At 36.9% G+C, this 21,610-nt stretch overlaps 1 protein-coding gene across 1 annotated transcript in view; it reads right to left on the reverse strand.

The window, feature by feature from the left end:
- LOC104524952 (histone-lysine N-methyltransferase 2C-like) overlaps nucleotides 1-21,610 on the reverse strand; it is a gene marked incomplete at its 3' end in the record, with an annotated part of 92,899 nt that overhangs the window by 43,322 nt on the left and 27,967 nt on the right. Inside the window, 7 exon segments of the mRNA XM_010167981.1 lie at nucleotides 891-1,007; nucleotides 3,437-3,556; nucleotides 13,397-14,136; nucleotides 15,812-15,925; nucleotides 18,471-18,631; nucleotides 19,371-19,543; nucleotides 20,361-20,475. Coding sequence (XP_010166283.1) covers nucleotides 891-1,007; nucleotides 3,437-3,556; nucleotides 13,397-14,136; nucleotides 15,812-15,925; nucleotides 18,471-18,631; nucleotides 19,371-19,543; nucleotides 20,361-20,475 — 1,540 coding nt within the window.

The following is a 21,610-nucleotide window of genomic DNA, read 5'->3' on the forward strand; positions in this document are numbered from 1 at the left end:
AACCCGCCTGTAGTGAGCAGGGACATCTTCAACTAGATCAGGTTGCTCAGAGCCTCATCCAACCTGACCTTGAATGTTTCCAGGGATGGGGCTTCTACCACCTCACTGGGCAACCTGTGCCAGTGTTTCACCACCCTCATTGTAAAAAATTTCTTCCTTATATCTAGTCTCCCCTTTTAGTTTAAAACCACTTCCCCTTGTCCTATCACTACGGGCCCTATTAAAAAGTCTGTCTCCATCTTTTTTCACTGGTCCCCTTCAGGTACTGGAAGGCTGCTAGAAGGTCTCTCTGGAGCCTTCTCCAGGCTGAACAGCCCCAACTCTCTCAGCCTGTCCTCATAGCAGAGGTGTTCCAATCCTCTGATAATTTTTGTGGTTGTCCTCTGGATCCACTCCAACAAGTCTATGTCTTTCCTGCAGTGAGGGCTAAATAATTATGTGAATACCTCCAATTCAGTAAGGTACCTGTGACCAGCCTGAGTGGAATTCATCCTGTATGTTTAAAATTATGTATTTGCTTATGAATGTTGACTATCCAAAGCTGCTGTTACATTCTTATGCATGAGCCTTCCTATCCTCTTTTGTCTTGTTCCAGCGAGTGCTGCCTTTACCCAGCCTGTTTTTCACCCAAGGAAATGGATGGAGTACTCTAAGACTCCCAATAGTTGTCCCTTTAAATGGCAAGAGCAGCATAAAATTGCTTCAGGTCTATTAATCCACAGTGCTCTAGTTCTTCATCACAAACACTTAGTAATAGCCAGGCTTTATCAAATACTTCTGCTTGTTAGTGCTCTTTGGTTTTACACAGTATTTTTATACAATAATTATAACTGAATAAAAGTATGTTATATTAACAGACTGCAATATGATTTAAAAATAAATATTCTTACCCCTGGAATGACTACAGTCCCAACTCCATTTTTCAGCTTTGATCTACCTCTGCCACCTCTTCCTGAAAGACCTGCACCACGTGGCCTCCTCTTCCCTGGGAATCCTGATCCACGGCCCTATTCAATACAAGATAACAATTTAAATGCAACCTGAAGTTCTTTTGTTATATGGGATTCAGACCTGTTCAATGCATCTAGGGGAAAACATAAGTAAAATACCACCCTATGAGTTCAAGTGAGTACGAGTATACTAGGCCATAGTTATTAAGCCACTGCATAAACTGTTGTAAAGTACCTTTAACTACTTACATGACATAGTATCATCACCTTTATCACCAGTCAGAAAGCAGCCAAAACCAGAAATGTTTATATTCTGCTCAGGAATAACAGATTTTTATATTTTTTCCCCCATAGTTACAAAATATCCAAAATAATTATCTTCTATTCTATGATCAATTTTTCTTTCCTTTCTAAACAGTCAGCTCAGACAATCGTGGGACTTTTGAATAGGGTCTGGACACTTGATTACTTGCAATCATAGATGCTTTTCTTACACGATGAATATTCAAGCAAACACTGGAATTTATTAGGACTCAATTCTGCTCTGACAGGAAAGCAGGAGCTGGCTCCACCAAACTCTCTTAATTCAGCAGATACAGAGAGAGCTTTTTATATTAATTATTATATCAGTTACACTCAGATCAAGGCTTCCCATAATATAATGTTTTTCTTACAAAATATCCACTTATTTTTAGATAGCTTCTTTTTCCCCCTTCTTTATTTTAGATGCAGGCATACAGTTGCTGTGTTGTGTGCTCTGGAGTATTCACAGTATGTTCAACTACTGTGGAAAAGCAAGTATGTTTTTAATAATAATTACCTGATTTTAATACTGTGATTTAGCTTGAATTTAAATATTTATTTTTAAAAAAATTTCAAAATGAGCTAAACACCAAGAGGATCCCTAATCCTCCATAATATTTTTCCAGAGAGAAAAAGAAAATATTGACTACATCCCTGAGTTCTGGCTCGTATGCCAGACACCTTTACAACATGTTTCAGAGCCTCTGAACTCTATAAATGATGATAATTATGGTATATAATCAAATCAGCACCTTTCCTACTACAAAATAAGCATGAGATTATTTATTGCATTTCAAATTTGTGAATAATCTCGGCTCCTAATCCAGCCCAACTCCATCCACAAAGTATCTAGTTACAGTGTCTGTATCCAAACGTTTGCTGGAAACTTCTTTTAAGACCAAGACAAAACATTTATTCAATAAAACAATGTTGATGGAACCATAAAGCTCCTTGGGGATGGTGTCACCAACAGACATGAACAGTCTCCACTGATGGAGACAGGAATTCCCTGGATGGAAAGCAGCACTATGGGCTCAATATTATCAACAGTATTTTTCAAATATGCCACCTCCTGTTTTAAAGAAGATATAAAAGTTTATGGTCATAATTAAAGGGAGATTCCAAGCAACCCAATGTTGAAATTGTATTAACATCCATCTATTAATGGAAAGAGAAATTAAATTGACTTACAGAACAAGGTAATGTAATGCAATACTCTTTTAGCAAGTGAAAGGAAGGATGTTACTGATGGCTGAAGTATTTATATGTACTAAGGTGGAACAAAAAATGTTGTCCTTAAATATATATGGAATTAATACATATGAACACACAGGACACACAAGCATCAATTTTTTAAGATGTAAACTCTTCTGGCATGTTTCTTATTTTGTCTGTTTTAGATCAGGTATCAGTATTGTTATTTTCACACAACTAGTAACAGGAATAAGCACATACTTGTATCAATGTTAATGCTGAATATTAAGCTGAAAATTAATGCTTGAAGCAGCAAAAGCTAAGGTAATGTCAAATTAAAATAAAATTAGCATGAGAGTTAAAGTGAGATGAAAGTAAATCATTGGGAAGCTACAGCTATTTGTCAGAGTTTCATATTTAGGATTTTTGCCTTTATTTAAAAACAGTAATTCCATTTAGTTTCTTCAGGTGTTTTTAATGGTAAATGTCACTGTGGATACAAGCTTTGGTCCATCTAGTCAGGTAGGAAAGTTGTTATTTATTCCCCCATAAGGTAAGAACAATGTCACTTTGAATCCACTCTGCAAGATTTCTCCACAGCAATAAATTGAAGCCACCCTTCAGATCTCTGCTCCTTTCCGTGCCTGGCTTACCTTACTGCCAGTCTTAAGGACATTTTCCTTCTAAGGTAATTTATTTTGATAGCTACATAAAGCTAAACACAAAAAGTGAAGTACTCAACAAACACTAAAAATTGGCAATACAAGTTATTCTTTGCCACTGAAAATCAGGGCGATGCCCTCATACTGTACACTCTGGAACGCATACATTTTTTTAACCTGAAAGCTCCAGAGTTTTAATAATTTTTGAAGGCCTTAAACAGTAAGAGAAAGGAAGATTAATGCAGTTGTGAGATATAGAATTTCATCACTACTCTCTACAGCAGAAAGATAGCAATGGATACATGAGAATAAAGTCAAATTATTTACCACTTTGATGCTCCAAATGGCACTGCCAGGAAGCTGTCTGGATTTAAAAATGTCCCGACCTTCTGAAATGTCTGGGGACCAGGAAGGTGGGCTGACTGTATTATTGGTACTCCAAGCCCCCTAGGATACGGTAGGTGAGAAAATAGATGTATAAAACTTCGCAACATAAAAAAAAAAAGAAAAAAAAAGAAAAAAAAGAAAAAAGCAAGCAACAAAAAAAATCTGAAAAGCAAAGCACATGCAGGCATAGGCATTTCTACGTTAACTTAAGTAGTCAATTAGTTCACTGAGTGAGAGAAAGGTGGGAAATTTTTAGGTTCTCATTGAAGCATACACTAAAACAAGTATTAACCTTCAACTGATGGTTAAGTACTACAAAATGAGTTTTATCAACAAAGTGTAATACAAATTGAAAGCAAGCAATCATAACAACAAATTACATCCCTAAATTTTATTGCATCAAATGAAGAAGACAGTAATTTCAGATGGTAACATTGCCTTTTATACTTCATATCACATTTTGAAAGAACAGATGGCCTGAGTTGACTTTTGAGTCTAAACTACTGACAATCACAGAACAACTTGTCTGAGAAGCCTGTGAAACAAAAGGAATATAAATAAACCACTGGAAAAAAACAAAGAGAGAAGAAAAACAGCCCTGGCAATTAACAAAATATCTCTTTCCTGCAAGTTTGCCACAAATAAATCATTATAAAACCCCACTATTAAGTTTTTTTTCACCCCAGTGTTTTCATGTTACACTGTGGTATCAAATTTTAATACCTTAATATATACATATAATATACAACCATATGGTGTATCTACAAACTCTTTTAAACTAATTTATTATTATCCTTATTTATATAGTTCTCATCATGGCGAGATACTGTATATTTCTATCATGAGAAATATGTCAAAACAAGAGGAAAATTCTAAGATGGACAAGAAAAAAAAAAATGCTGAAGTTCCTCATACACATTAAAATCTGTGGAAGACTTCCTTGAACGTTGAGTAAAGACTGCAGGAGACAGCCATCAATGACTTAATAAATAACTCCATTCTATAGTTACAAATTAGAATACTTAAAGGATAATATGTTTTTCTAATTCTAAGTTTGTGAAAGTAAGAAATAATGAATACCAAGATAAGAAGTAAACCAAATGAATGTCTTCTGAAGAATGACATTTAGCAGTAGAATTGCATGGACAATATGGAATAACCTCATGCACACCAATAGACCCAACTACTCACACATGAATACCTGCTCACATAGGCAAGCCCAAACACATTCACACCTTTGAATACTGGTCTATACAATAATAAACATTAGGAAAAATGAGATAGCTTTGCAAAATATGGGTTTTTTTTCTGAAATGAAATATTCTCTGCCAAGAATGTGTGGGAAACAGGTTCTTTGGAATCAACAGCTCATCAAAACATATTTATCTCAGATGGTAAAGAGGTATTTTGCTAACAGCTGCACTGACTGAAAATAGGGCTAGCCCTCAACTCATCTCAGGCCAGAAGGATCACGGGGAAGACCTCCTTAATCCATATGAGGCACAGCCAGGTTAGCACAATCTGCTGATGAAGGTGAGTATGAGCCAACGTCTCGCTTACACTTAAGCAGATGAGGAAAAGCTCAGATGATGCCTTCTGCTTGCAGAGCTGGGTAGGAACTAACCTACAGCTGCTCAGATAGCTCAGTATTCTGGCACAACAGATCCAAAAGAAAATGTTTGTCAGTGACCTAAAAGCATAATTATGTATAGAAGTTGCATTTTAAGAAAGCAAACGTTGTCCAAGTGGCACAATCCACAGCATGGACACGATGGTATTCCGTACAAATCTGCTTTCTAGGAGTTTAGCTATGGCTGCATGGGAAAGGGAATATGGACAATATAGCACTTTAAAAAAAAACAAACCCAAAAAAACCTTACCACTTTACAATTTTGTCCACACAAGGGGGTACGTAGACATTCAACCTATTTTCAACTTCCCATCACTGTCCTCCCTCTGCCAAGGTGCTTCCAAAAAATACTCCAACTGAACTGCTAGTGCCAGCAACTGCTCACCTGCACTCGGATTAACGTTCGACTAAGCAGCTTACATTTTAAGATTTTGCTATCCTACTTTTTTGCTTGACTTCAGTTAGATGGTCATCACACAGCCAACTCAGCAGATCAAAAGGATCAACAACCTTTAACAGGGGAATAGCATTGAGCAGAAACCTTCTGCACCTGCAAGTCTAGAGATGGATGGGAGTCCTTGTTCATGTCCAGGACATAAGGGTGTAAGACTCATGACATAACATGGGCACAACTGCACCAAGTGAGAAGCAGGAGGAAAGAAAGCAAGCAAACTTCCACAGAAATGGAGGTTTGATACACCTACCCAAACACGTTCCTGGAGTGACTCCTCTGAGACACTCGTCACTCTCTGTGCTGAGCCACCCTGGGATCCCTGTACAGTCAGCGAAGGGAAACGGGTGATTGCAGAGGGCGACTCAGTGCGTGGGATGGAAGGTGTCAGGTTAGTCTCAGCCTACACGCCCCTGCTTCTCTCTATCAGCTCTAACAGGAACCTCACGGTGACTACAGCAGATCCTTAACACTGCAGATATCTGCAGCTGGTTGAATCCCGCTCCTCGAGCCCACAGCAACTTCCACCAGGCAGAAATGGCAACACTGAAGTCTGATTTTGTTATATCAAGAGTACTGTAGCTTATTCATCAGGTCTCTGTCAAAATCTCATGTTTTCACCAAGCATTGTCACACTAGTTAGCAACCACATCAGCAGCTCTGTGGCAACAGGAAATTTACCTTTACTATGCTACCCATGTTTTTAATATCAAAGAACATTCAATTTTAGCAAGATAAAGTTAAAAAATCCATAGAATTTTAGTTAGTTTCTCTATATTTCTAAAATTCATAATGCTCAGTAATTAGCTGTTCTTATAATACGGCAACTCAAAGAAAATCTGTGTATCATAAAAACAATCTTCACATCAATCTGCAAGGCAGGAAACATGCTGGCTAAGGGTCAAAATTCAAGATTTCAAACATGCTGAAAATACTTAATCAACAACTAAAACTACCTACTCTTATTTGGGATGTGCACAATTATTTTCCTTTTAAGAAGATACACTCCTCTAGTGATTAAGTATATTCAAATGATTAAAAAGCTAATAGAATATTAAGTCTGAATATGAAATATTCAGTCTTGCAAAACAAAATGAATTGTATATGATTCATGAACCATATTGTTAAGAATTAAATTGGAAATCTAATCCAAGTTTTATTGAAGATCAGAAACATTTGAAATTCTTGGTCAGATAAACTTAATTAAAAACACACAGTTCCACAATACTACGAACAAATGAATTACATCAAAGAGATGCATTAATTATATTTTGGCTTTTAATTAATGCCTATTACCATACAACACTGAAGAGAAAGTTCTATTCAGTTCATTTACATCAGAACGACGGCAATAATTATGTACTGTGACAGAAACAGGAAGTTCTAATTCTCCATCATATTCTTGAGTCCTCGAAATTGAACAACACAGCTGCAAGTAAATTATAACAAAAGGAAACCCAATGTCAGCGAGGGTCAGGAGATCTCACTAAATTACCACCGACTGTGTTCCGCTGCTTAAAGCTTTATGAAATCTACTGCAATTGCAAATGCACAAACCTGGGTTTGCATTTTAATATTTAATGTAATTTTAGGGTCACAACCAAAAGTTAATCTGCTCAAAATATAGCTCCCCTCATTAAAAAAAAAAACCAAAAAACTAAAAAAAAAAAAACAACCCAAAACCAAACTAAAACAACCAACCATAACAAAAGCTGATCCTTGAAAAAGACTCTTTTTTTTTCCAGTATTTACCACTACAACAACATACTTCATGGTACCATGTACTTGAAGACAGCAAAAAAGCCGTAATTCCCAAAAAAGAACGTACATCTGAACCCCTCATGGTGCTTTGCATTTTTCAGTGCCATTTTAGAAAAATCTCTCAAAACACCTAGAAATAGGCAATAAGCCATACAATATAATAAGCCATATAAAACACCAATATCTTGATGAAAAGATAACACTTATCATGATGAAAATTAAATACCTCCAATCTCAGCATTTTCCATGGAAGGCATTCTAAAATAACACTTATGGTAAAATGAAAACAGCAGAAGGTTATTATTTTCTATTCAATATGATTCTACAGACCATTCTCAACTCCTTACCTACCAGTCTTACGATGCTGCCTATGTTGCAATGCCCTCCATCTACTGACATCATATTATGCTTTCCAGTACATAGTGCTGTAGCAAAAAAATGACTATTTCAAATTTGTTCAATTCAGATACACAGAATAGACCCAACACCATCTAAAGTACACCTCCACAGAAAAAATTAACCATTTTCCTTGCGAAGATTTATTTCAAACTAGATATATGTCAGCTCAGTTATTCATAAACTTACATGATAATTTATTTTAAGAGAAAAAAGAAATATGAAAAAGATTAAAGGGAGGTTCCTGCTTCCAGTAAAAAATTGCAGTTTATAGGCAAGGGTGGAGAATCTACATATTCCATGAAGATGACGGTGTACAGACACAACTCTGAGGACACTGGAAAAACTCTACCATGCTGGCAGCTACTACTGAGTATCTCTGATCTACGAACAACTACTTTTTAGATACATGTAAAAACCAATTTGGCTCCACTATGGAGTAGGCTAACAGAAATGGAAAAGAGACAGCCCATGGACCAAAACCCATGGGAAACCAGTGAGGTGTTCAGTCTGGCAGATAGGGGGTCCTTTCACTGGGCTGGATGCAGACTTAAAGCTTACCTGTAGCTGAAGGTATGGATAACACGCAATCCTAACAAATACTGTCAGTAGAAGTGCACCTTACCCACAGGAGTTCTTACGCTGACACAGAAAAATGACATTTTCTGAAGTGGAATAAGCTTGTACCAGCCAAAGCAATTCTTATCACTGTAACTGAGCCTATATATTGATTTATACATAGCTCCCCTTTTGTTTAGAAGATGGATTTTCTGCTTTTGCTTCTAATCAAGGCAGTGATACCTGCAAAAATGCCAGCAGGGAGAGGGGTGGTGATAACAGCAACACCAAGGGTGCAGGCCTGGAAGGGACTCCCGACTTCAGCAGAACGTTGTCTTCATGGTTAATTTGAGTCCTTTCAAAATAGGAGCGATGTAGTGGTGTTGCAGGTACACCACTAAAGCCTATCACAAACACAAGCTACTATGATTCAACACAGGAAATAACTTCAAATTATGCATAACTTTGTATTCAATAGCAAAACTATTGAATAATTTACTCAGATCAAGTGTATTAATAGATTTTGAATAAAGGAATAATCATTCATCCTACTGCCCAACACAAGACATTCATATTAATGAAAACAAATCCAAATCAGAAACTAATCCTTTACATGGATTCACACAGAATCACAGAATATTAGGGATTGGAAGGGACCTCGAAAGACCATCCAGTCCAATCCCCCTGTTGGAGCAGGAACCTAAATGAGATCACACAGGAAGGCGTCCAGGTGGGTTTTGAATGTCTCCGGAGAGGGAGCCTCCACGCCCTCCCTGGGCAGCCTGTTCCAGGGCTCCGTCACCCTCACTGTAAAGAAGTTTCTTCTCAAGTTTAAGCGGAACCTCCTGTGTTCCAGCTCACACCCATTGCCCCTTGTCCTACCATTGGGCATCAATGAGAAGAGCCTGGCTCCATCCTCCTGACATTCGCCCTTAACATAGTTGTAAACATTAATGAGGTCTCCCCTCAGTCTCCTCTTCTCCAAGCTAAAGAGACCCAGCTCCCTCAGCCTTTCCTCATCAGGGAGATGCTCCACTCCCTTCATCATCTTGGTGGCTCTGTGCTGGACTCTCTCAAGCAGTTCCCTGTCCTTCTTGAACTGTGGGGCCCAGAACTGGACACAATTCCCCTGACTCTAGTGAAGCATGTGTCTTATAAAATTGAGGAGCAACATATTCAGGATCCAGAGAATTTTTTTTCCTATTTGTCTTCCTGTAAAGTTCCATAAACCCATTGCAATTGACTTTTTTTAAACAGCAGCCAACAAGGTGGAGAATACCTGTGGAAACTGGCTAGTGTCAGCTTGTCTTTGGGGTCCACAGAGTAACCAGACTCTTCATGAAGTATCTGTTTTAAAACTGTGCAGTCCTGGACAAGCAACTAGTTCTCAATGACAGTTTCTTTGTGCGGCAAAAGAAAGCAGCTGTGAAGCCAATGTTACCTTCACCAAGTATGGGAGTCACAACCTCCTTAATCAATAAAAATAACCCAATCCTATTTGTGTAACTTTTCTCTCTTATTTCACTGCTCTCTAAGTTGCTAAGAACTCATGCAGCTGCAAGGTAACAAACACTAGTATCGCATAACCTGGGACCTGACACAAAGCAACACAACAGTAATACGTGTAATTTTTTAAACAAAAAGAAGCAGACCACAAATTCATAAAATTAACCTGCTTTTGAGAAGGCAAAATTCCTCTTTAGCGACACCCAGAGAAGAACCACACATGGTCCTATTTATTCTGAACTGCTACACCTGTAATTTCATAGAAGCATTTTTTCCTCCAGAATTGTTTTCCCCACATTTTTACTTGTTTTGGATCAATGTCATCAGCTTCAGACACACAAGTACCAAAACAGTGCACTAGGCTAAAATGTTTTAAATTAAGTTTATGTCCCTTCTGCAGCAGTGGGGCCTCACTTGCCATGGAAAATAAGATGGAAAGGTGGAAAGTAGCACTTCTCTCAGCTGCCAGCACCTGCCCAATACAATGCTCCCCCTAAGCTAGAACTGGGAGAAAACATCCATTCTGAAGTGTCTGTAGAGTACGAAGAAACAACAGGTCTTAATTCTTTGTTTTTATACCTGGTGAAAATCCACTTGCCTCCAAACCTGCCCCAAATAATTGTCAGGTAACAGGAAACCAAACCAGACCCTGGCACAGGTAAGTGTCTGGAGAGCACTGACAGCAGGCAAGAGAGAGCTTCAGAGGGAAGATTACTGTCACAGCTATGAGGCTGCTTCTTTCTTTTGCCAGTTTGTGAATCAGTTTCTAAAATCATACATAATGACTTGCTTATAAAGAAACTCATATATAGGGCTGCTGGCACAAATATCAGAAAAATGTAGCATCTTTTCTCCTGAGAACTAGAATAAATATTAACAAAAAAATCACTATATGTAAAGTGCAGTTTTAAAAATTACATAAATAGAGCAGAATTAGATAAAACCACAAGGTGTTCTTTGACAATCAAAAAACATATTTAGAGGCTTCTACTCCTATCTGCAACTCTTCATTAGGAAAAACACACAATACTTAAAAAAAAAAAAAAAAAAAAAAAAAGAATGTTTACAGCAAAAATAATAATTAAGAAAACCCCAAAAACTAAACCTAAACCAATTTCTGTGTACAATTCAAACGCTAAAACATTCAAACACACGCCTTACCTACCTATTGTGGATTTGTCCAATTACACCTTGCTCAAAAGGAAAGCACCCACCTGTAACTGGACATTTCTAAATCTCTTATTTATGCTCTACAGACGGTCATTTGACACGTTTCAGTTCCTCAGCAAAGGCCCAATTAGGAAGTTAACATGGCAAACTCACAGCACTGGAGATAATGTTGCCACTGTCTAAAGCATGTACATATTTCTGTAAATATGATACATACCTTACTGCACAGTGACCTAGAAAAATCTAACTGTTGCAAAATAAACACAGAATTCCTAATCTCAGTGGAAGTAGAAGTAAGGTCCTAATAATAAAGTTGGTTTTAGAAAACATCTATCTATATATATATGAGCTTTTTCTCTTTTTCCAAGACACTTTACAGGTACAAGACTTGTATCTTCACGTCCAACATGGAAAATCGTATGAACAAAAGTAAAAACTGACTGATAAAGAGTCTGAAGAAGATCCCAAAGTTCAAATCCTTAGCAACTAGTTAAGCTGAATTTAGACTACTGTTCATAAAAAGTGTTTATTTTACACTATTCAAGTATTCGCAGAGTCTTGATTGTTTTTCAGTCCTTAATCAGGACAATTTTTTACAGCTTTCCACGAGGTGCCACTCTGTGCTAAAACTGAATAATCAATGGAAAGTAAGAAAGCATACTGGGACTTAAAACAAAGTATAAATGTGCTTTTCTTGCCAGAAAATTGCTATTCACTTCACTAAAGTTCCGGCTGAACAGGTGTTTAAAGTGCAAGACAATGATAATCGAAATCAAAAGAAACCTTCACAGACTTCCAACCTATTTTACAAGACAGATCATTAATTTTACAAGTAACTTCTCCAATTCTACAACTAGTACTGCTAAGCTGCTAAGTACCTTTTTGTTTTAAAATATAATTTGCAAACTGCTGAACAGATTATATTGATTGAACATCACACTTAGGATTTAGTGTTGCACCTGACCTATAAACTGTAATTCAACTCAGTTTTATTTGCATTACTCACGTCACATATTAAGAGGTTGATGTCTACACTGTATTGTACACAGAATATACAAATTTCTACTTTTACAGTTGATTTTTTGTCCCTTTTTGTTTTGTTTTGTTTTTTTAAGATGTGTATCTATTCTGCTACAGGTATACACAGTTGGAGAAAGCCTTCATGTTCTCCTCAGTAGGTTCTCTGATGATTAACTAAGTTTATTACCAGTACCACAGTGCTGGTTCCCATGCAGAGCAGGAGCAAATTGCACAGAAAAATAAATACAACTCTTACTGGAACACACAAAAAAAGATAAATAAATTGCCCCAACAGAAAACGTGAATTCATTTTCTGCCTAAAACCACCATCTCTCTTCAATTTGCATGATAAGCTAAGAAAATAAATTGAATTTTTAAGACAGTACAGAGTATTAAGAAAAATTATTTTTATACATGCTTGTATATAAGGGTAAAAAAACCCCAAACTTAACTCTAAAACCTTTACAATTTAATTTCTTACATTATGTTTGTTGCCCTTATTATATACTTTTAAGCCTTTCAGAACACAATCTCATACCTTTTCTTAAGAACCAAGAATTTTGAACCCTTAGGTAACACATAAAAATTGAAAGACTTGTGCAATTTATCAAAAGCTTTTTTTAACACTAAGTTCAGAAAAGCATGAAATCATCAGCCTAGAAGTCCCAAAGACTAAAAATAAACTGTGATGAGAAGAGAAATGAAACACTAATTTGTCACACTGACATAATTTTTGTGTAGCGTTTTGCAAACACAAAATAAATCCTACAGACTGATGAGCTATTATCCCCACAACGATGCGTCTCAAATAGAAAATAAGATGTTGCAGAAGGCGACAGACTCAGGGATTATTTTCACTTATCAAATTTAATCCTAGCCAAACCACGATTTGTACCAGACAATTCTTACATGCTATTTGCTAATGTAACAAAACCATCAAATTATTTGCAACACCATTAAAAATGTTGATCAAGATAATCTTTGGCAGTGTGATGGAAAGAGATGTTTGCAGGTTTTTCTACAGTCAGTTTCAGAAATGTTAGCACACTTTGAAAGTACTAGCTGAAATAAATGCATATATGAAAAAGTTGAAGAGAGAAGTTAAAAGGCACAGCACTATGTGTATCTGCATTTGTAGCATATGTGTTAAAAATATAACAAATTTTATTTTATTTTGCTCTAAGTATGAGCTGAAAGAAACTTTAATTCTCACGACAGAACCTTTATGATACCTTTATGATCTCTCACTTATTTAACATGAATTTACTTTCTGGAAGAAATAAACTACACACTCATTTAGAAGAATGAATGCATACTAAGTCCTAAAAAAGAGGTGAATTTAATGCATTATACTGAAATTTTAACTATGTGCTTCATAAAGGTATAATGAAATATTCTACACGCTTACCTGTCTTGATCTGGGTCTTCCAGGAGAAAACTTGCGTTTGGTGATGGCTGGTTTTCCCATGCCAATTTTTGGAGTGACTGATATGTAAGTCGTGGGGAGAGCACCCCCAGCAGTGGAAGGCAATGCTGGGGGCTGACTGTGCTGAGCATCTCGTGGAGAATGCAAGTCTAATGAAACATCTGGCGAGGAAGACACATTCGTCTTGTTTATATTAACTGACAGGGGAAGTGAGGGGTAAGTCTCAGCTGGTGATTTTATGGGTTTGTCTCCAACTGGTGAACTATTTGCAACACCTTCATTTGCAGAAGTAGATTCTACTTCTAGAAGAGCTGGCGTTTCTGACTTTTCATGTGTTTCTCCTTTTCCTACATCTTTTTGCACTGTTATTATTTCCAGTTGTTGTTCTACCGGGATACAAATATCTCCTTTACTTTCAGTCTTCTGTATTTCTGGCATCACAGTTATGGTCTCAGGTACTAAAGACAGAGACCGAGAGTCTACCGTGGGTACTTCTGATACCTCCATGCTACCTTGTGGCAGCTGTGTCTCTTCCACGTGTTTGTCTAACTCCTGCTGTATTACAGCTTGAACACCTTCCACCACTTCCATCATTTTCTCAGTCTGACTGTCACCAGATGCTGGTGTCTTTTTAGGAGACATTTCCATTACAGCTGAATTAATTTCAACAGAGACTTCTGTTTCCAGTTCTGTGGTCTTTTCTTCTGGTGATATGCCTGTAACTAAGTATAACCATATTAAAAGCTCAGTGCAAAAAAGAAAAACTTACACAGGTGTAATGGTCAACAAGTATACTTGGTACACATCAAATACACCACCAAGTAGATACCATTTTACTTATGTGAATTTAGGATGTAGCTTAAAATATACTTCAAAAATATCCTTCTTTGTACCTAGGTTTATAGCAGACTATGTTTTTAGTTCATTATTTTTCTTCCCTGGAAACACAGCAGAGTAAATCACAAGAAAGCAGAACCAAGATTAATTTTGGAGGAATCTGAACCTGCATTTCCAGGTAGGCAGCTAAAAGTAGCTTCTCCTTTTTCATTTCTGGGTACTGAAGATGTATGCTAGCATAAATTAACGTATTTTAAGCAACTGTCCCAACACTTCCAAAAAGCAGATAGCTAAGAAGAAGAGGACCAGTAGAAATAAAAAACATTTCCCTCCTAGAGCTCTTTCAGAGTTTAGGAAATAACTTGAAATAAAAATAGTTGATGTTTTTTAATTTACTAATTCAAAATTATTTGTATAGCTTTCCCCTGAACCAAATCAAGCACCTTTCATCCACAACTTTCTTCATCAACAAGTTCCAGAGTCTTGTACCCATTCCATGGAAAACCACATTTTTTGCTCTGAATTTGGCTTCTCATATCCAATTTTGATGGAACCAGATTCACTTACAGGCCACTTACTTTCTATTACACTTGCACTCTTCTTAAATTCACACTGCTACAACCTCCTCAGCCACCTCAGTTCAAATTGGAGCATTTTATTATGAATGTGTCTTCATTATTAGTTTTAAATCATGACCCTTATCCCACAGACCGTGATGCATACCAGAGTGACCAGAGTTAACCTGCAAGATATCTTTTTTTTTTTGTTTTGGCTTTAAATGCAGGTTTCTTGTTTCCCCTTATAGCAACCATCCTCCAACACTGGCTGGGAGTGGATGGGACATACTGGAAAATTCTTTGCCATTCATACTGGTCACCAACATATTTAGAGGACTTGACCCAGAAACCATGCTGCTTTATTCTTTTCTTTGGCTGGTACTTCATGTGTGATTGATAAGATACATTTATTCCCAAAACACAAATGATCAGCTACTGCAGCCCAGCCAGTCTGGATGAGTATTAAACAAATTATCTTCTATTTACAAAGGGAAAAATGAAGAAATCCTTAACCAAAGATAGTTATGGAGTTACAACCATGAAGCACGTAAACTGGAAAGTAGTTCTACAACATGCCCCAAAACACACCAGGGAAAATTAATCCAATCCAGTTATTTGCAGCTACGAACAAAAAAGACTTGCAGAGAAAGTGTGAGTGATTGTATTTGAGGAGCAACTAATAGTGGTTTTTACTATAAATCTCCAGTGTCCAAAAGCACTTAATTATATTTCCAGCCTTTGGAGAAAGCCAGTCCCACCAAAAAAGTAAAACAACCTTCCCCTACATAAATATTCTGAAGACTATCTTCACCTTCAATACAATTCTTCTTCAGCAAAAAAGTTAATACTCTTGCTTGAGAGTTCAGATAGCAGAACTGATGCAATTTGTTTCCTACTGCTTTCCAGGCACTTTTTCATCTTAAATTTGTAAGTATCACAAACCTCACTGAACAGATGAGGGTTCTGTACTGGCATTTTCTCAGACTGCAAAACTTTTTCTTACCGTCTGTGGCACATCCAACAGCTGATTCTTGACCAGGGCCATCACTAGTAATGGCTTGCTCCTGAAATGTCGCATCCTCTCCACCACTTTCCATTTCCATTTCATTTGTACAAGCTTAAGGAGAGGCAAAGAAGTTATCAAAATTGGTATGATGTTTATTCTATTACTTTGTCATCAGTAGTTGCTATTACTGTTTGACCTTTTGGCTAAAGAGAATGATATTTAATGATATGATAGGAGTTAGGACAAATCAGGTCATTGAGAAGGTTAGGGAGACTACATAGTACTCTTTAAAGATTAACAGCTATTTTCTCATTAACTCTGAAGCTGTTTTATACTTTCCATATACAACTAACTGTGAAAATTTAATTTACACATAGTCACAGGCTTTTGCATTACCCGAGCAATACAAAGAAGTATTTTCTCAAATTCCAGTCTGCTAAATGCAACAGAACTTGTAGCATGAAGGCTTCAGATTTTTATATAAATACTACAATGCCTTATGGCATAGACATGAGGTTCCATCCGTTATCAGCACTCGTAACACTGATTTTCAGCCTACTTGTTCTACAACATCAAAACTAAGTTTTGACACTTTAGAACTAGGATACATTAATCTTTGAGCTCCTCATATTGAATAAAGGAATTTACATGGAAAAGGCACTACTGAGCACTTCTTTGACAGTATTGCTATAGAGCACAGAAACAGGAAATACTTTTTTAATTCCTCGTGTAAAAGCTTTTCCAGTTAAGGAAATTCATTAAAATGCACTAGACAAAGTAAGAACAGGAAAAACAAAGTATATAGTAAGCCTTAACTCAAAAGGAACTGATCCTCCACAGATGTTAGCATACAAAAAGTCAAACGAATATAGCTTTCTGTTCAGGAAAGCCTCTTTGAAGTTCAAAAAGCCAGGAACTATTAGGTGATGCTACTTTTAGAACCTAGAAACTGCTCTCAGATTCTGCCAACTTTACAGTGATATTTTAACTTTGAGGAAGTGATCATTTAGATTGGCTCCAAACTTGATTTTCATGTACAAGAGTGCTCTCCTGGGTACACTGCATGACTGTACTGATGTAACAGCTCCAGATTACTGCTGGTAGTTGAGATGACAGGCCTGTTCTTCCTTAGGGAGAAGAGTATGCTTGTCAATCCTTCTACTAGCTAGAAATCCTAACAGAACTATTACTTAAAACTTCAGCCTTTCAAATAAACCTTACTTCAAATAAACCTTTGCTACTTATTCAAAAGGGTTTTCAGTAGAAGACTGGGAGATTTTCCAGTGAAAGTTTTGGATATAACTTGGACATCTTCCTAAATGTTGTAAATAGACTGCCTGGGAGTCCAACAGCCTTTACTAACCTCTCAGAATGGAAGTGACCTTCAAAGGTTGAAGTCGCCACTTTTTCTAACCCGGTGCACATGTTCACTGACAGTGTTGTTCTGCTCATTTACATATATTTACCTACTGTCACTGCCCTTCCTCCAGGATCATCTTTTTCATCATTTCTTCACTGCTCACGAAAGGTATGCACTTATGTGTACAGGCTAACATCAAAGAGAATGACTTCTTTACACAAAGCATCAGTCTGAACACACAAAAATTATTGTTGCAGTCCAACACTTCCCCTTTCCAGTAAAACATTATTAGGCTTTCGAAAACACAGATACTCATGCAACTGAGCTATCAATCTCTTTTAACAAAAGATCAATGCACAAGCACTGCTTAAAAATGTACATGGCAGTGGTAGTGCAATTAATCTGTTATTTTACCTTGCTTCAAAATTAAACCACAACTGTACTTCTTGTAGGAAATTCAGCCTGCATGAGAGTAGGTGCTATACAAAAGAGCACACAGCATGAAATACAAAGGCAATTCAGTTTTGAGTTCATTACACAGGTCTTGTGGATGACCCACTGGACTCAGATCAACAGATTCAAGTTCCCTCTGGGCTTCCTTACTATTACGAAGTCATTAAAAAAAACCCAAAACTACTTTACACTTTTCTGCAACTTCCCTTTCTACCTTTTGCTTGAGTTGGCCATTTAGAGAAGAAACTCTCAGAAACAAAGTATGACTAATCATACATTGTTTTGAAAAAGAACACCTGATTAAAAGCTGTTTAGTTAAATATACCTGTCCCTTGAACACAGTCCAGCTTCCACAGCTGTGTCCCACCTACCACAGTGAGGAGAATAGGCACTATGAGATTGACAAGTAGCAAGAGTGAATCAGGAAAACTGGATGTCTCTAGGAACACCTGCCAGAAGCTGGCTTATGCCTGGTAGTTAGGCACAAATGAATAACACAGTTAGGCTGTGAAATGAATACATTTATGAACTGTACCACATCCAAAAAAACCCCAAACTTAGAGACATTTACAGCTACAGGCTGGGAGAGCTGGAGCTGAGGGTTGAGAGCCACCATTAAGGCGCTTACTTGCTCATGTTTCTAATACAGGCTCCTGAAGCCAGAAAGCATATTGAGAAGACGGCTCACCCATGGATTGCTTGAGAAACTGCTGCTAAATAAAGGAATGGATGAACTCCACAGAGCAGAAGATGAGTGGCTGGGTCACAAAAGACTTAGTGAGACAGCCACAGATTTATATTTGATGTTAGCATTTTGGAAAGATAAAGATTGCATTTGATTACCTGTTATACTGTCAGGTTCAGGAATGAGTTCAGAAGTGTCCATTACATCACATGACTGAGTCTGATCCCCTTCTCCTTGTTTACAAAGAGTGCAGATGTAGTCTTTCAACTGAGACTCCAATTCACTACCTGGAGATCTGTCACATTCTATGTGAATCCACCTGGGGAGATCAATTTAATGTGACTATGATTTTAATAATAAAAATTAAAAGTATCCTAGTAAAAATCAATTAAAAATAGTGCTGTTTCCATTCCTATGGGGAAATAAAAAATTTCAACCAATGCTTTATTATGGAGAATTTTAGAGAAATAAGCATGATGCATCAGTATGTCGAGCAATGAACAAATTTAAACATGAAGACCTAAACTGTCCCTAAAGCCAACTGGACACCACAACATGTACAGCAATATCAAGACATTGCACAGCAGGATACAATAGCACTGCATATGAAGCACAGTCTGCATTCTTAGAAGGTTCCCAACAGCGCTTTACTTTATTACCAGCATAGCAAAGCACATAAAATTAAACAGAGATCATGTACTTGAAAATTTAAAAATACCCAGACCATCGCAAACAACAGTCCTTGAAAGTTAGGACAAGAACTCTTCTAGTCTGCTTACTCGCAAAATAGATGCAATGGAAGAAGCAGCAGCAGCAGCACATATTTCTCTGTACACCTCGGGTAACTGCCAATTAATACTTATTTGCTAAGATTAAAAGACTACCTACTATTGTTCATTCTATTTAGGGATGAAGGGTCAAGATGCTGCTCAACAAGCCACTATAGCATTGTACATCAAACATAGTCTGCACCCTTCACAGAGAGGCATCAATGTCATACAACTAACCATTAGCTTTTAGGCATTTTAGTAAAATTTAACAAAAATTAGGATTCTTACCTTTTGCACATGTGACAATGCAACATATCTTTCTGGAAGTCTTGGAGGCACAGTTTTTCACAGAAAGGACAAGATAAGTTGTCTTGCTGTTGGTAACAACTGTCACATACCAAACAATTATGGTGCCACTGACAACTTGTTCGTGTGCCACACTCAGCACATACTCTACAGTTCTAGAGATCACAAGAATTTAGTTGTTAATTATGATATTTCACAATGTGATAGAACTGCCATTAACTGACATTTTCCTGTTTTGAATTAAATTAAATAAAGCTTCTGTCCTTGATAACACTAATAAATTATCCAAGATCTGATAATAGAGCATGAAGAGCCCATGCAACAGCAAGAAGAGTTTCCTTGCACTACTCTCTGACTTGAAAGGAATATTTCTTATGAGACCAAACTTTTTTATTCCTAATCTCAGTTGTTTTATGACTGCCATAAACTGATTATGAAATTACGTACATCTCATATACAGGGACTTCCCTTGTTATGCTGAAATAATAAATGTTTTTATTATTACTTAAGACTTATTCACAAAGTTACTGATAAAACAACAAATTCATCCTGTTCTCCTCAAATGTAAAGCTTGAGCTGCAGAACTGCTGTTCTGATAAGCAAGAAGTAGTTGAATATAAAGAGCCTTCAAGTATAGATTACATATACTGCTGCATAGGTTTTAGTTTACATTTTAGTTCACATTGATCAGGATAGCAGCTGTCATTAAGTCATCATGCAACTTCACCTGCATCCTGCAACTTCTCTTTCCCCTATGGGGGTTGATTTACTGTCCTCCATAGGCTGGTTCAGCCACTGCATTGACAGCTGCCCTAGAGCCACATGATTACACACAAGTGGGATTCCTTCAGAAATTACAAGTTATGTTACACAGCAACAGCAGTCCACAACACACTTAGAATAGCATAATGTGGATACCAAAATCTGTGCCCCTATAATTGCAAGGAATTATTCTGAAACTTTTCAACTTACTTTACATTTCCAACCATTTGTTGGTACAGCATCCATAACTGGTTGTAGACAGAAAGTATGGTAGCCTTTGTCACATGTATCGCACACCAGCATCTTGTTGTCTTCCCCAGAATGTCTAAGAAAAGTAACAAATGGTTAAAAAAAAATATTTAAACAAGCCATAACAGAAGATCTATTTAATGAGAAGTCTAAACAGGAAAATACATAGCAGAGCACATGAAAATACATGATAATCCAAAGATAATCCCCTCAAATTCATATTTAAGTATGAATGAAGACCATTATGCTTACTTTAACAAGTGCTGACTTCTAGAAATTGTCCCACTTTCTTTTACACACATGTAGGCAGATTTAATGGCCTCTCTGTAGGGAAACCAGTTCAAAATCTGAAATAGGTACTTTATTTCTTTCTGAAAAGAACATGCAACTGTACTTGTTCCTGCCAAGAGTCTGACTGTATTTTTCTCGAAAGAAAAGAATGAGCCAACACCTCTGACTACCAGAGCTCCTACAATGTTAACCAACATGACTGCAAGAGCAAAACAAACATTAAAGGAAAAGATTTCAATTTTCTTACAATCATGTATTACAGGGCTCCACCACGAATTTCAGTGATAAAATAAACTCGCAGAGGATAAGACAAATAGTTTGGTAATAACTAAAGACATTGTGTTCTGCCTTAGTTTAAATAAATTAACTCAATGAGTAAGTATGCAATAAAATTTTCCTTGATAATGTTTCACAATATGGCATTACACATACTAGATACTACTTCATTACCTGGGAGACCAGATATTTAAAAAAAACCAGGAAATGCTCCCTCTTTGCATGGAGATATGCTTAAAACATTGTTCTTCAACACTGGCATAAAAGTGCCATACTGCATCAATAGGTGTGAAAACATCACCTTTTCTTCTATTTTTCCACTAGAGAGAAGTTTGTTAGCAAATACTGTAATTATCCAGTACAACATTTTTAGGGATACTTTTTAGAATGTCTTCACTAGTATAACTTCATTGCTGACTTTTGCTATCAGTTGCGTGTGATCAGGGAACAAACTTCTTTAAATGGGTGAACCTCAGTGCTAGCAAATACTGAGTGTTCTGCTTAGAAAACAGCAAAGCATTGACTGATCAGGTACATGAGGCACTAGTGAAGTGGCTTTTTTCCTTCATGCTGTCCCAGCTGATCTGACTAAAACCAAACAAAACTAATTTATTTTCTAGTAAGCCCTTTAAAAAAAAAAAACA

This window comes from Antrostomus carolinensis, unplaced genomic scaffold (assembly GCF_000700745.2).
Source record: "Antrostomus carolinensis isolate BGI_N321 unplaced genomic scaffold, ASM70074v2 scaffold1635, whole genome shotgun sequence".
NCBI classification, from domain to species: domain Eukaryota; kingdom Metazoa; phylum Chordata; class Aves; order Caprimulgiformes; family Caprimulgidae; genus Antrostomus; species Antrostomus carolinensis.